General features: G+C 42.7%; 1 protein-coding gene across 1 annotated transcript in view; it reads right to left on the bottom strand.

The window, feature by feature from the left end:
• FBXL13 (F-box and leucine rich repeat protein 13) overlaps positions 1 to 16312 on the bottom strand; it is a 395640-nt gene that overhangs the window by 331705 nt on the left and 47623 nt on the right. The window contains exons 4-5 of the mRNA XM_069765120.1: positions 12520 to 12587; positions 6730 to 6884 (exon numbers count right to left, since the gene is read on the bottom strand). Of these exons, the coding sequence (XP_069621221.1) occupies positions 6730 to 6884; positions 12520 to 12587 (223 nt within the window). The remainder of the gene's footprint in view (positions 1 to 6729; positions 6885 to 12519; positions 12588 to 16312) is intronic.

The following is a 16312-nucleotide window of genomic DNA, read 5'->3' as shown; positions in this document are numbered from 1 at the left end:
CAAAATCAAAACGAGCAAAAAATAACGACCAACGGGCCTGTCTAGGATTCAAGCGCTTGGCAGACTCAAGATAAGTAAGGTTCTTATGATCAGTCAAAACCACCACGCGATGCTTAGCACCCTCAAGCCAATGACGCCACTCCTCGAATGCCCACTTCATGGCCAGCAACTCTCGGTTGCCCACATCATAATTACGCTCAGCAGCAGAAAATTTCCTGGAAAAGAAAGCACATGGTTTGAACACTGAGCAACCAGAACCTCTCTGTGACAAAACCGCCCCTGCACCAATCTCAGAAGCATCAACCTCGACCTGGAACGGAAGAGAAACATCAGGTTGACACCACACAGGGGCACAGCAAAAACGACGCTTCAACTCCTGAAAAGCTTCCACGGCAGCAGAAGACCAATTAACCAAATCAGCACCCTTCTTGGTCAAATCGGTCAATGGTCTGGCAATGCTAGAAAAATTACAGATGAAGCGACGATAAAAATTAGCAAAGCCCAGGAATTTCTGCAGACTTTTTAGAGATGTCGGCTGAGTCCAATCCTGGATGGCCTGAACCTTAACCGGATCCATCTCGATAGTAGAAGGGGAAAAGATGAACCCCAAAAATGAAACTTTCTGCACACCGAAGAGACACTTTGATCCCTTCACGAACAAGGAATTAGCACGCAGTACCTGGAAAACCATTCTGACTTGCTTCACATGAGACTCCCAATCATCTGAGAAGATCAAAATGTCATCCAAGTAAACAATCAAGAATTTATCCAGATACTCACGGAAAATGTCATGCATAAAAGACTGAAAAACAGATGGAGCATTGGCAAGTCCGAACGGCATCACCAGATACTCAAAATGACCCTCGGGCGTATTAAATGCCGTTTTCCATTCATCTCCCTGCCTGATTCTCACCAGATTATACGCACCACGAAGATCTATCTTGGTGAACCAACTAGCCCCCTTAATCCGAGCAAACAAGTCAGAAATCAATGGCAAGGGATACTGAAACTTAACAGTGATCTTATTAAGAAGGCGGTAATCAATACACGGTCTTAGCGAACCATCCTTCTTGGCTACAAAAAAGAACCCTGCTCCAAATGGTGACGACGATGGGCGAATATGTCCCTTCTCCAGGGACTCCTTCACATAACTGCGCATAGCGGTGTGTTCAGGTACGGACAAATTAAATAAACGACCCTTAGGGAATTTACTACCAGGAATCAAATCGATAGCACAATCACAATTCCTATGCGGAGGTAGGGCATCAGACTTGGACTCTTCAAATACATCCTGAAAGTCCGACAAGAACTCTGGGATGTCAGAAGGAATGGATGACGAAATAGACAAAAATGGAACATCACCATGTACTCCCTGACAACCCCAGCTGGTTACCGACATAGAGTTCCAATCCAATACTGGATTATGGGTTTGTAGCCATGGCAACCCCAACACGACCACATCATGCAAATTATGCAGTACCAGAAAGCGAATAACTTCCTGATGTGCAGGAGCCATGCACATGGTCAGCTGGGCCCAGTACTGAGGCTTATTCTTGGCCAAAGGTGTAGCATCAATTCCTCTCAACGGAATAGGACACCGCAAAGGCTCCAAGAAAAATCCACAACGTTTAGCATAATCCAAATCCATCAGATTCAGGGCAGCGCCTGAATCCACAAACGCCATGACAGAATACGATGACAAAGAGCACATTAAGGTAATGGACAAAAGGAATTTGGACTGTACAGTACCAATAACGGCAGAGCTATCGAACCGCCTAGTGCGTTTAGGACAATTAGAAATAGCATGAGTAGAATCACCACAATAGAAACACAGTCTGTTCAGACGTCTGTGTTCTTGCCGTTCTACTTTAGTCATAGTCCTGTCGCACTGCATAGGCTCAGGTTTACTCTCAGACAATACCGCCAGATGGTGCACAGATTTACGCTCGCGCAAGCGACGACCGATCTGAATGGCCAAGGACATAGACTCATTCAAACCAGCAGGCATAGGAAATCCCACCATTACATCCTTAAGAGCTTCAGAGAGACCCTTTCTGAACAAAGCCGCTAGTGCAGATTCATTCCACAGAGTGAGTACTGACCACTTTCTAAATTTCTGACAATATACTTCTACATCATCCTGACCCTGGCATAAAGCCAGCAGATTTTTCTCAGCCTGATCCACTGAATTAGGCTCATCGTAAAGCAATCCCAGCGCCTGGAAAAATGCATCAACATTACTCAATGCAGAATCTCCTGGTGCAAGAGAAAACGCCCAGTCCTGTGGGTCGCCGCGCAAAAAAGAAATAATAATCAAAACCTGTTGAATAGGATTACCAGAAGAATGAGGTTTCAAGGCCAAAAATAGCTTACAATTATTTCTGAAGCTCATGAACTTAGTTCTGTCACCAAAAAACAAATCAGGAATCGGAATTCTTGGTTCTAGCATCGATTTCTGATCAATAGTATCTTGAATCTTTTGTACATTTACAACGAGATTATCCATTGAGGAGCACAGAGCCTGAATATCCATGTCCACAGCTGTGTCCTGAAGCACTCTAATGTCTAGGGGAAAAAAAAGACTGAAGACAGAGCTAAGAAAAAAAAATGATGTCAGGATTTCTTTTTTCCCTCTATTGGGAATCATTGGTGTGGCTCCTTGTACTGTTATGGCTGGCAATCAGGCAACACAGCGTGCAGTAATCAGCGCACATACAGAGATCTGGCAATAACCAAAAACAATAGGACGAGCTCTGAGACGTGGAATCTCTGTAGACTGCAGTACCTGATCTATCCTCACACAACTATAAGCAGCAGTGGATTGCGCCTATAACTACCTATGCAACTCGGCACTGCCTGAGGAGCTGACTAGCCTGAAGATAGAAATACAAGCCTGACTTACCTCAGAGAAATACCCCAAAGGAATAGGCAGCCCCCCACATATAATGACTGTTAGCAAGATGAAAAGACAAACGTAGGAATGAAATAGATTCAGCAAAGTGAGGCCCGATATTCTAGACAGAGCGAGGATAGCAAAGAGAACTATGCAGTCTACAAAAAACCCTAAAACGAAAACCACGCAAAGGGGCAAAAAGACCCACCGTGCCGAACTAACAGCACGGCGGTGCACCCCTTTGCTTCTCAGAGCTTCCAGCAAAAGTTAATAGCAAGCTGGACAGAAAAAACAGAAAACAAACTAGAAGCACTTATCTAGCAGAGCAGCAGGCCCAAGGAAAGATGCAGTAGCTCAGATCCAACACTGGAACATTGACAAGGAGCAAGGAAGACAGACTCAGGTGGAGCTAAATAGCAAGGCAGCCAACGAGCTCACCAAAACACCTGAGGGAGGAAGCCCAGAGACTGCAATACCACTTGTGACCACAGAAGTGAACTCAGCCACAGAATTCACAACAGTACCCTAACCCTAATACCAACCCTAATCCAAACGCTAACCCTAATCCCAGCTCTAACCCTAACTTTAGCCCCAACCCTAGCCCTAACTTTAGCCCCAACCCTAACCCTAGCCCTAAGGCTACTTTCACACTTGCGTCGTTTGGCATTCCGTCGCAATCCATCGTTTTGGACAAGAAACGGATCCTGCAAATGTGCCCGCAGGATGCGTTTTTTGCCCATAGACTTGTATTGCCGACGGATCGTGACGGATGGCCACACGTCGCGTCCGTTGTGCACTGGATCAGTTGTGTTTTGGCGGACCGTCGGCACAAAAAAACGTTCAATGAAACTTTTTTTGTACGTCGCATCCGCCATTTCTGACCGCGCATGCATGGCCGTAACTCCGCCCCCTCCTCCCCAGGACATAGATTGGGCAGCGGATGCGTTGAAAAACTACAGCTGCTGCCCACGTTGTGCACAATTTTCACAACGTGCGTCGGTATGTTGGGCCGACGCATTGCGACGGCCCCGTACCGATGTAAGTGTGAAAGAAGCCTAACCCTAAATTTAGCCCCAACCCTAACCCTAAATTTAGCCCAAACCCTAGCCCTAACCCTACCCCTAACCTAACCCTACCCCTACCCCTAACCCTACCCCTAACCTAACCCTACCCCTACCCCTAACCTAACCCTACCCCTAACCCTACCCCTAACCCTAATTTTAGCCCCAACTGCTGTTCTCCTGCCGGCCGGCAGATGGAGACAGATGGCGGGCGCACTGGGCATGCGTCCGCCATGTTCTTCTGCCAGCGGCCAGGAGGAGCAGCAAGAGGATCCAGGGACACAGGTGAGTATTGTAGGGTCCCCGAATCCCCCTATTTCTCTGTCCTCTGATGTGCGATCACATCAGAGGACAGAGAATTACACTTTACTTTTTTTTTTTTTTTTTTGCGGTCGCCGGTAAACAGTTAATTACCGGCGATCGCAAAACAGGGGTCGGTAAAACCGACCCCGATCATGCTCTTTGGGCTGTCTGTCCCCGGCGCTGTGCTTCTCTGCACTCCTCCTGTACTGGCTGTGAGCACAGCGGCCGGAAAGCAGAGCGGTGACGTCACCGCTCTGCTTTCCGGCTGACCGGCGCTCACAGCCAGAGCAGAGAAGCCCAGCGCCGGGGACAGACAGCGGTAGGTAAGTATGTAGTGGTTGTTTTTTTTACTTTAACGATGGTAACCAGGGTAAACATTGGGTTACTAAGTGCGGCCCTGCGCTTAGTAACCCGATGTTTACCCTGGTTACCGGCATCGTTGGTCGCTGGAGAGCTGTCTGTGTGACAGCTCTCCAGCGACCAAACAGCGACGCTGCAGCGATCCGGATCGTTGTCGGTATCGCTGCAGCGTCGCTTAGTGTAACAATACCTTTAGAGTCATAGCTTTCTCTACTGCAGATCTTACAGAGCTCAGCTTTCTGCGTACATTGTATAGTGATAGAAAGCTGCTAATAACTGCTGGCATGTGGTTGGACCAGGAGGCACGAGGCCAGTTGTCCTGTAGTGATAACTTCCTGCTGCTATCACAATTTTACCTTTTACAAGCTGCAGGATTCCTTCAATTAGGGTACCGTCACACAGTGGCATTTTGATCGCTACGACGGCACGATCCGTGACGCTCCAGCATCGTAACAATATCGCTCCAGCGTCGTAGACTGCTGTCACACTTTGCAATGTATGACGCTGGAGCGATAATTTCATGACGTATGTGCGATGTAGAAGCCGTTGGTTACTGTGCGCACATCGTATACAATATCGTGCACACCTTTGTTACACCATGCGATCATGCCGCCACAGCGGGACACTAGACGACGAAAGAAAGTTTCAAACGATCTGCTACGACGTACGATTCTCAGCGGGGTCCCTGATCGCAGGAGCGTGTCAGACACAGCGAGATCGCTGGAACGTCACGGATATATCGCTGGAACGTCACAAATCGTGCCGTCGTAGCGATCAAAATGCCACTGTGTGACGGTACCCTTAAGGTACCGTCACACTAGACGATATCGCTAGCGATCCGTGACGTTGCAGCGTCCTCGCTAGCGATATCGTCCAGTGTGACAGGCAGCAGCGATCAGGCCCCTGCTGTGCTGTCACTGGTCGGGGAAGAAAGTCCAGAACTTTATTTGGTCGCTGGACTCCCCGCAGACATCGCTGAATCGGCGTGTGTGACACCGATTCAGCGATGTCTTCACTGGTAACCAGGGTAAACATCGGGTAACTAAGCGCAGGGCCGCGCTTAGTAACCCGATGTTTACCCTGGTTACCATCCTAAAAGTAAAAAAAAACAAACACTACATACTTACCTTCTGCCGTCTGTCCTCCAGCGCTGTGCTCTGCACTCCTCCTGCACTGGCTGTGAGCGTCGGTCAGCCGGAAAGCAGAGCGGTGACGTCACCGCTCTGCTTTCCGGCCGCTGTGCTCACAGCCAGTACAGGAGGAGTGCAGAGCACAGCGCTGGAGGACAGACGGCTGTAGGTAAGTATGTACTGTTTGTTTTTTTTTACTTTTAGGATGGTAACCAGGGTAAACATCGGGTTACTAAGCGCGGCCCTGCGCTTAGTTACCCGATGTTTACCCTGGTTACCAGCATCGTTGGTCGCTGGAGAGCTGTCTGTGTGACAGCTCTCCAGCGACCAAACAGCGACGCTGCAGCGATCCGGATCGTTGTCGGTATCGCTGCAGCGTCGCTAAGTGTGACGGTACCTTAAGACTAACTGATGATTGCTAAGAAATAACACTATCTCAACATGAAAACAATGAACCCAGGAAGGAACTGAAGCTCAATAACTTTGTTAAAGGTTACTTTAAATTTATTTAATCCCTTTATATGAAGTTTGTTGTATGCTAATAAACGACTCCTTTGCAATTGGAATTAATCCTACAGTGTAACTCAGGACAGTAGAAAATTTGAACACTGACCAATACAAACCTTGTGGTTTAAATTTTGCACATAATTTACATTAAAATAATGAATAAAAGTTACATTTTATGTTATTATAGAAGCTTTAGTTAGGGTCTATTTGCTTTGTTGCAATTTACAATATATTAAATACCCTACAATGGTTTTTCTGAACAGTTGAGGTCCAGTATTTATGGCAGCACGAGTAGTACCCTCGACAATTGCAAACTATTTACAATAATGAAATACTCAGATAAAGCAAGGAGATGAACTTAGACCAATTATCCATATCTAAACAGTTTGTAGAATGACTACACATTACACAGGCACTTTGTGCATTGCAGGATCATACATCTAGGAAACTTTGAGATCGTTGTATAAAAACTCACCCATATGTTGCTTATTGCGAAATTTCACCCAATTATTCCAACGGCGTATAGTGGATAGCAAGAATGCTTTTGTATGATGAGCGTCTGCGTTCTGCAGCTTGACTTGAGTGTCCAGTCTTTTGGCTTTCCTTGTCGCACAGTATTCCATCCATGCTCTGCACGTTGGCAAGAGTAAATATTTTATTAGGCTTTCACACAAGCTTTCAATGCTTGAAATTAAATCCATGTAATCTAATCTGAAACATGGAATATAACTGACGAACAAATGGAAATTATCCTTTAAAAAGTACTCTGTACTGATCATGTTATTGATCGTAAGTAAAAAAAAAAACTGATGTGATCATACTTAAAAGTTTATATGTACAGGTGCTTCTCACAAAATTAGAATATCATCAAAAAGTTAATTTATTTCAGTTCTTCAGTACAAATAGTGAAACTCATATATAGTGTCATTACAAACAGAGTGATGTATTTCAAATGTTTATTTCTGTTAATGTTGATGATTATGGCTTACAGCCAATGAAAACTCAAAAGTTATTATCTTAGTAAAATAAAAATAATTAGCAACACACACCTGCAAAGGCTTCCTAAGCATTTAAAAAGGTCCCTTAGTCTGTTTCAGTAGGCTCCACAATCATGGGGAAGACTGCTGACTTGCCAGATGTCCAGAAGGCAGTCATTGACACACTCCACAAGGAGGGAAAGCCACAAAAGGTCATTGCTAAAGAAGCTGGCTGTTCAGAGTGTTGTATCCAAGCATATAAATGGAAAGTTGAGTGGAAGGAAAAAATGTGGTAGAAAAAGGTGCACAAGCAACCGGGATAACCGCAACCTTGAAAGGATTGTTAAGAAAAGGCCATTCAAACATTTGTGGGAGATTCACAAGGAGTGGACTGCTGCTGGAGTCATTGCTTCAAGAGCCATCACACACAGACGTATCCAGGACATGAGCTACAAGTGTCGCATTCCTTGTGTCAAGCCACTCATGACCAATAGACAATGCCAGAAGCATCTTACCTGGGCCAAGGAGAAAAAGAACTGGACTGTTGCTCAGTGGTCCATAGTGTTGTTTCAGATGAAAGTACGTTTTGCATTTCATTTGGAGATCAAGGTCCCGGAGTCTGGAGGAAGGGTGGAGAGGCCACAATCCAAGCTGCTTGAGGTCTAGTGTGAAGTTTCCACAATCAGTGATGGTTTGGGGAGCCATGTCATCTCCTGGGGTAGGTCCACTGTGTTTTATCAAGACCAAAGTCAGCGCAGCCATCTGCCAGGAAATTTGAGAGCACTTCATGGTTCCCTCTGCTGACAAGCTTTTTGGAGATGGAAATGTCATTTTCCAGCAGGACTTGGCACCTGTCCACACTGCCAAAAGTACCAATACCTGGCTTTAAAAAACAACAGTATCACTGAGCTTGATTGGCCAGCAAACTGACCTGACCTTAACCCCATAGAGAATCTATGGGGGATTGTCAAGAGGAAGATGAGACACCAGACCCAACAATGCAGACAAGCTGAAGGCTGCTATCAAAGCACCCTGGGCTTCCATAACACCTCAGCTGATCGCCTCCATGCCACGCCGCATTGATGCAGTAATTGATGCAAAAGGTATTGAGTGCATTTACTGAACATACATTTCAGATTTTAAAATCATTTTTCAAGCTGGTGTTATAAAGTATTCTAATTTACTGACTTTTGTGTTTTCATTGGCTGTAAGCAATAATCATCAACATTAAAAGAAACAAACACTTGAAATAGATCTCTCTGTTTGTAATGATTCTATATAATATATGAGTTTCACTTTTTGTATTTGCATTGAAGAACTGAAATTAACTTTTTTGATGATATTCTAATTTTGTGAGAAGAACCTGTATACTGTATATCTGCAATGTGTAAATTAGGAGCAAAAGCTTCCTCTGCATTTCCAAAACAACTAAGAAGTGCATATACACCTATGCAATGCAGTATATATTACTTATTAACTGACACGCATACAGGAAAAATACTTTCCTCCACTTTTTAAAACTCTTACAAGCGTTCTTCACACAATGGAGCAGAAATACTATCATGACTCTCGAGCGTCGGATGAGCGGCGTGCGCGATGCCACAAACCTTCGACCAGTCTCTCATGTATTTCTGGGGTAAATATGCCACAGCTCATCATGAATTAGATAAGCTGTGGCGTCACACCCCGCCATACCCTGTCTCTCCTCAGCTCCGTCTATTCAGGTGTGGCTGGAAGAAATCGGAGTGAAAATGCTAAAAATCTAAACAGTTTTGCACATGTTTGAGGTGTGGCAAAAGCTTGAGATTTTTCAAAACAATTTATGTCAGAATGTTGGCACAATTGCTTAGATGAATCTGAGCCTTGGTGCGAATCCAGCCTTAAAGTTTTTACAGAAACATGGAATCTATAAAAAGTAATGGATGCAATCTTCATCACTAAATGTTTGTAGGTGTCTGTATACTGTATTTGACATCCAACGGAAAATTACACTTGAGAAGAGAAATTTGAGATGCCATCTTCCTATCAACTCGTTTTCAACCAACCATTCCTGGTGATGCTGATTAAAAGTCGTAGGCCTCATTTAGACATTAGTGGTTTTTGTGGAGCAAAAAAAGTTCCAATTTTCATCAGTCTCTAAAAAATATAATTATTTAGGCTAAACATCACTCACACACTGTAAGGTGAGTGCTATTCAAGAACAAAACAGGCAGCACATGGACCAATGTTATTCAATGGGGCAGTGCAGATGAGCAATTTTTTCACTAACCGAATCTGTGTTTGAAGAAAACAAATCACAGCATGAACTAGTTTCCTATCTCTCAACACACTGACAGCCTCAGCACGCCCCTGTAGCAGAATATACGGCTGAGTTGTTAGTAACTGCAACCCGGACACACTGAGGGGTGCAACCGTGACACTAATGTTAAATACTGATCAAATGCTGAATATCTGTACGTGGCCAATGGGTTCTTCACACAGTGATTTTTCTGATATGTAAAAACATTCTGAGTTTCATCAGTGCTTCTGATCAGAGTGTCATCAGGGTTTGGTCAATGTGTCAGTTTTTACTATCCGAGTTTGGCCAGAGTTTCATCAGTTATTCTTGGATGAGAAAAAAAAAATGAATAGAGGTTTCTCAAGCTTCTACTGTCAAACAGTCCATGATAAATGGGCAACACACAGATGGCATCCCAGTGCTGTTAAGTTTTGTTTTTTTTTCATGGATCCATAGACTTGCCTTGGCAAGTTTGATTCAATACTTGGATCTACATTGAACAAGTCTTCGTGCTTTTCTAAGGAACACTCAGAGAGAGAGGGGGGGGGAAAAAAAAAAAAAAAAAAAAAAAAAAAAAAAAATCGGACCTGTGAACATGACGTGATGAGAGAGTATATTTGTTACTCGGGTTTTCCTCCAGGTGACCTCTGAGTATTTGTTAGTGTTCAGAGATTTAGTTTTCATCACCTCAGCTGAATGATTTACGGCCGTTAGACAGCTTAAATACAGGTCCTTCTCAAAAAATTAGCATATAGTGTTAAATTTCATTATTTACCATAATGTAATGATTACAATTAAACTTTCATATATTATAGATTCATTATCCACCAACTGAAATTTGTCAGGTCTTTTATTGTTTTAATACTGATGATTTTGGCATACAACTCCTGATAACCCAAAAAACCTGTCTCAATAAATTAGCATATCAAGAAAAGGTTCTCTAAACGACCTATTACCCTAATCTTCTGAATCAACTAATTAACTCTAAACACATGCAAAAGATACCTGAGGCTTTTATAAACTCCCTGCCTGGTTCATTACTCAAAACCCCCATCATGGGTAAGACTAGCGACAAATAGGCTGTTCCCAGAGTGCTGTATCAAGGCACCTCAATGGTAAGTCTGTTGGAAGGAAACAATGTGGCAGAAATCGCTGTACAACGAGAAGAGGAGACCGGACCCTGAGGAAGATTGTGGAGAAGGACCGATTCCAGACCTTGGGGAACCTGAGGAATCAGTGGACTGAGTCTGGTGTGGAAACATCCAGAGCCACCGTGCACAGGCGTGTGCAGGAAATGGGCTACAGGTGCCGCATTCCCCAGGTAAAGCCACTTTTGAACCATAAACAGCGGCAGAGGCGCCTGACCTGGGCTACAGAGAAGCAGCACTGGACTGTTGCTAAGTGGTCCCAAGTACTTTTTTCTGATGAAAGCAAATTTTGCATGTCATTCGGAAATGAAGGTGCCAGAGTCTGGAGGAAGACTGGGGAGAAGGAAATGCCAAAATGCCTGAAGTCCAGTGTCAAGTACCCACAGTCAGTGATGGTGTGGGGTGCCATGTCAGCTGCTGGTGTTGGTCCACTGTGTTTCATCAAGGGCAGGGTCAATGCAGCTAGCTATCAGGAGATTTTGGAGCACTTCATGCTTCCATCGGCTGAAATGCTTTATGGAGATGAAGATTTCATTTTTCAGCACGACCTGGCACCTGCTCACAGTGCCAAAACCACTGGTAAATGGTTTACTGACCATGGTATTACTGTGCTCAATTGGCCTGCAAACTCTCCTGACCTGAACCCCATAGAGAATCTGTGGGATATTGTGAAGAGAAAGTTGAGAGACGCAAGACCCAACACTCTGGATGAGCTTAAGGCCGCTATTGAAGCATCCTGGGCCTCCATAACATCTCAGCAGTGTCACAGGCTGATTGCCTCCATGCCACGCTGCATTGAAGCAGTCATTTCTGCCAAAGGATTCCCGACCAAGTATTGAGTGCATAACTGAACATTATTATTTGATGGTTTTTTTGTTTGTTATTAAAAAACACTTTTATTTGATTGGATGGGTGAAATATGCTAATTTATTGAGACAGGTTTTTTGGGTTATCAGGAGTTGTATGCCAAAATCATCAGTATTAAAACAATAAAAGACCTGACAAATTTCAGTTGGTGGATAATGAATCTATAATATATGAAAGTTTAATTGTAATCATTACATTATGGTAAATAATGAAATTTAACACTATATGCTAATTTTTTGAGAAGGACCTGTACTTATGCTGGCTAGTAGCTGTAAATCATCCAGCTGTGGAGATGAAAACGAAATCTCCGAACACTTACAAATACTCGGAGACCACCCGAGCAAAGAGTATACTCGCTCATCACTAGTGAACATCTCTATAGATCATCATAGCTATGAGCTCTATCCTTGAAAGTCAAGGAGAGGGCTCTTTAGAGAAAACTGAGATCAAAATGAGCCCTATGGAAGACTGTGGAAAGTCGGAAAAAGTCAGCATTATCCAACAGTGGCCTTAGTAATGCGTCACAAAGACTTCAGATCACAGTAATGTTTACTTTGCAATGCCAGGTCTAATTTTTCCATGAAGTCACATCCAAGGGACTCAGGTGAAGAAGAAGTTGGTAAGAGAAACCTCTGCCTACACGTTTAACTCTTGTAAAACTATTAAAACACATCTCACAGCTGAGCAAAAATCTATTGAACAGTAAGCTGATAAAAAAGGATGGAAAACAATACATACATTAATTGCAATTTAGTGTTACTACACTTTTATACAGTGCTATCAGCTACAAAGGAACTTTTGTGAAATGGTATCTCAGAGGCAATGTACTAACAGTACGTTATATAATAGCACAATAGTTTCCATTACGCAATGGCCGGAAACCCTTGACAGGCACTATCAGGTGATCTTGGATCTAATAATATTTATCAGAGCAAGCCCCCCCAGTTACTAACTTTTAGCAGATAATCCCCTTTGTCAGGCAGTAAAGTACTCACTCAAAGTGCAGACTCTGCAGCTTGTTGATGTAAAAGGAGTACGCCTTTCTAAATAGCTCTGGCGACACCTGAATGGAAAAAGAAGACCTGTGTCAAAGAAAAGCCAAACAATAGGAAAAACTGATGATTTATGTCCAGGGCTATGCACGGTAATCACTTAGTCACACTCTAAGTGGGACAGCACAGGATTACATGACTTATTCTCAACTGTACCAAGGAGAGGTCTACTTTTAAACAAAGGACTTTCATTAAATACAGTAACTAAAACATTCTACACCAGGAATGGAGAGTTATATACACGACACATATATATGCACACAGAATGTATAGAAAGTCTACCACATTAATAACATTGTAAATTTGCCTTGAAGGCTGCTGATCCTTCAATCGGATAAACATTTTTTTCCCAATCTTTGAATGGAAATTGGAGAAAAAAAAAAAACATTTTGATATGCAATACCCAATGAAACATACCAAAAATACAAAAGAAAACATATCATAAATGGATTGCACATAGTGGAAACATAAATCCCATGTGAACAGAGATAGATGACCCTATTTGAACAGAGGAATGGTGACGCACGTTTCTGCTCGACCCAAAGTCTAAGGGATTTTAGCCAGTCCTATAGACTTTGAATGGAGCAGCACTGAGCATAGTAGACCAACAGCCTACTCAAATGGTGGACCCTGGACCACCATTCTCATGATTGCTGTTACTCACATTGGGGGAAACTGTAGCGATAAGCAGTAAGTTGCAATCATGGTACAAGTTCAGAAGCAAGAATAGCTCCGCCTTCAAACTATAGACCAGAAAAAAAAATAAAAATCACAGAATGTAAGGCTTGCAATTTGCTGCGTTTTTGCTGCATTTTTTCAGTGCAGATTTGTCACAAAACCTGAAGACTTTACGGATTCCAGCAAAGTAAATGAGAATCATGGAGTCTCATGCACACATTGCTTATTTGTGATTTGCAGATTTAAATCTGCTGCATGTCAATTTTTTCAGCGTTTTTGCTGCAGATTTCACCCATACTAATGAGTGGACAAGAATCTACAACAAAAAAGCAAGTAAAAACCCCGCAAAAACATATGCTTTTGCAGCTGTGTTTTTCCTGCCAAGAGATGCAAAAATGTTTCAGAAATTGCTGCACCAAAAAAATGAATGTGTGCACATAGCCCTACATGGCATATAAAAATCATCTAGACGAACTTGCAAAACAGATTCAGACAATAGCAAGCAACGATATCATAAAAAAACTTATAGCACTACATGGGATTTTGACTTTACAACAATAGGCCTCTGATAGAAGCCAACACAATTCTAGTTAAAAATAAACAAAAGTAAAGTTTTGTTAAGGTATATGCTGTCCATTTTTAATGGCTTTGGATAGTCTACTTTTCAATGAGGTGAAACTTTCTCATGGTGCTACCGGTGAGCTCATTGAGATCACCGCAGTTCATCGGTGATCACCGCAGTTCATGAGGTAATCGCTGGTCACCGACGCTACACTCACAGCAGCTCATTCTCCAATCAATGATTGCATCTTGACATCAACAAGATTGAAAACTATTTATTGCAGACATGGATTACGGTGTGGGACAGAATGTTGGACAGGTGAGGGATATGCTTGTTTTTTAACAAGAGCCGATGGCTTCAAAGGAATGAGCGTTAGGCGAGTATAACTGTTTGTTGTTATTAAATAAAAAACTAAATGTTTGTTTTTTTTCATTTTAAATAAAGGACTTTATACTGGCTGTGTGCTTATTTACAATGTAACTATAGGATTTGTAATGGAGAGATATCTTAATAGCTTGAGAATACCAGCCCTGTCTGCTTTAGCTTGGCTGGTTTATCAAAAATGAGGGGGGGACCTCACGCCGTTTTTTTTTAAATTTACTTAAATAATAAAAAAAAAATGGTGTGGGGACCCCTTTATTCTTGATAACTAGCCTTGCTAAAGCTGACAACTGAGGGTTGGAGCCCGCAGCTGTCAGTTTTGCCTGTGCAGGGGAACCCACATTATTTTTTTATTATTATGTACTCATTTATTTATTTGTTTATAGCGCAGATGCCAGCTGATGAATACTCCCATCAGCCTCCTCCTGCTCTCGCTGTTATCAGCAACAACAGGCGTAGGCTGATGGTGGTAGTAGTACCATCAGCAAACGCCTGCGTCCGGAGGTAAACTTTCAACTTCGGACATGTGAGGGATATTGTTTTTAGTTTGTTTGTTTGTTTAACCCCTTTACCCCCAAGGGTGGTTTGCACGTTAATGACCGGGCCAATTTTTACAATTCTGACCACTGTCCCTTTATGAGGTTATAACTCTGGAACGCTTCAACGGATCCCAGTGATTCGGACATTGTTTTCTCGTGACATATTGTACTTCATGATAGTGGTAAAAATTCTTTGATAGTACCTGCCTTTATTTGTGAAAAAAATGGAAATTTGGTGAAAATTATGAAAATTTCGCAATTTTCCAACTTTGAATTTTTATGCAATTAAATCACAGAGATATGTCACACAAAATACTTAATAAGTAACATTTCCCACATGTCTACTTTACATCAGCACAATTTTGGAACCAAAATTTTTTTTGTTAGGGAGTTATAAGGGTTAAAATTGACCAGCAATTTCTCATTTTTACAACACCATTTTTTTTTTAGGGACCACATCTCTTTTGAAGTCATTTTGAGAGGTCTATATGACAGAAAATACCCAAGTGTGACACCATTCTAAAAACTGCACCCATCACAGTGCTCAAAACCATATTCAAGAAGTTTATTAACCCTTCTGGTGCTTCACAGGAATTTTTGGAATGTTTAAACAAAAATTAACATTTAACTTTTTTTTCACAAAAAATTAACGTCAGCTCCAATTTGTTTTATTTTACCAAGAGTAACAGGAGAAAATGGACCCCAAAAGTTGTTGTACAATTTGTCCTGAGTACGCTGATACCCCATATGTGGGGGTAAACCACTGTTTGGGCGCATGACAGAGCTCGGAAGCGAAGGAGCGCCATTTGACTTTTCAATGCAAAATTGACTGGAATCGAGATGGGACACCATGTTGCGTTTGGAGAGCCCCTGATGTGCCTAAACATTGAAACCCCCCACAAGTGACACCATTTTGGAAAGTAGACCCCCTTAGGAACTTATCTAGATGTGTTTTGAGCGCTTTGACCCACCAAGGGCTTTACAGAAGTTTATAATGCAGAGCCGTAAAAATAAAACAAATTTTTTCCCACAAAAATTATTTTTTAGCCCCCAGTTTTGTATTTTCCCGAGGGTAAAAGGAGAAATTGGACCCCAAAATTTGTTGTCCAATTTGTCCTGAGTGCGCTGATACCCCATAAGTGGGGGGGAACCACGGTTTAGGCGCATGGGAGGGCTCGGAAGGGAAGGATCTCCATTTGGAATGCAGACTTAGATGGAATGGTCTGCAGGTGTCACATTGCGTTTGCAGAGCCCCTAATGTACCTAAACAGTAGAAACCCCCCACAAGTGACACCATTTTGGAAAGTAGACCCCCTAAGGAACTCATCTAGATGTGTTGTTAGAGCTTTGAACCCCCAAGTGTTTCACTACAGTTTATAACGCAGTGACGTGAAAATAAAAAAAAAAAACTTTCCCACCAAAATTATTTTTTAGCCCCCAGTTTTGTATTTTCCCGAGGGTAACAGGAGAAATTGGACCCCAAAAGTTTTCCAATTTGTCCTGAGTACGCTGATACCCCATATGTGGGGGGAACCACTGTTTGGGCGCATGGGAGGGCTCGGAAGGGAAGGAGTGC

Source organism: Ranitomeya imitator, chromosome 4 (assembly GCF_032444005.1).
Source record: "Ranitomeya imitator isolate aRanImi1 chromosome 4, aRanImi1.pri, whole genome shotgun sequence".
NCBI lineage: Eukaryota > Metazoa > Chordata > Amphibia > Anura > Dendrobatidae > Ranitomeya > Ranitomeya imitator.
This window is presented reverse-complemented; position numbering and strand designations above follow the sequence as displayed.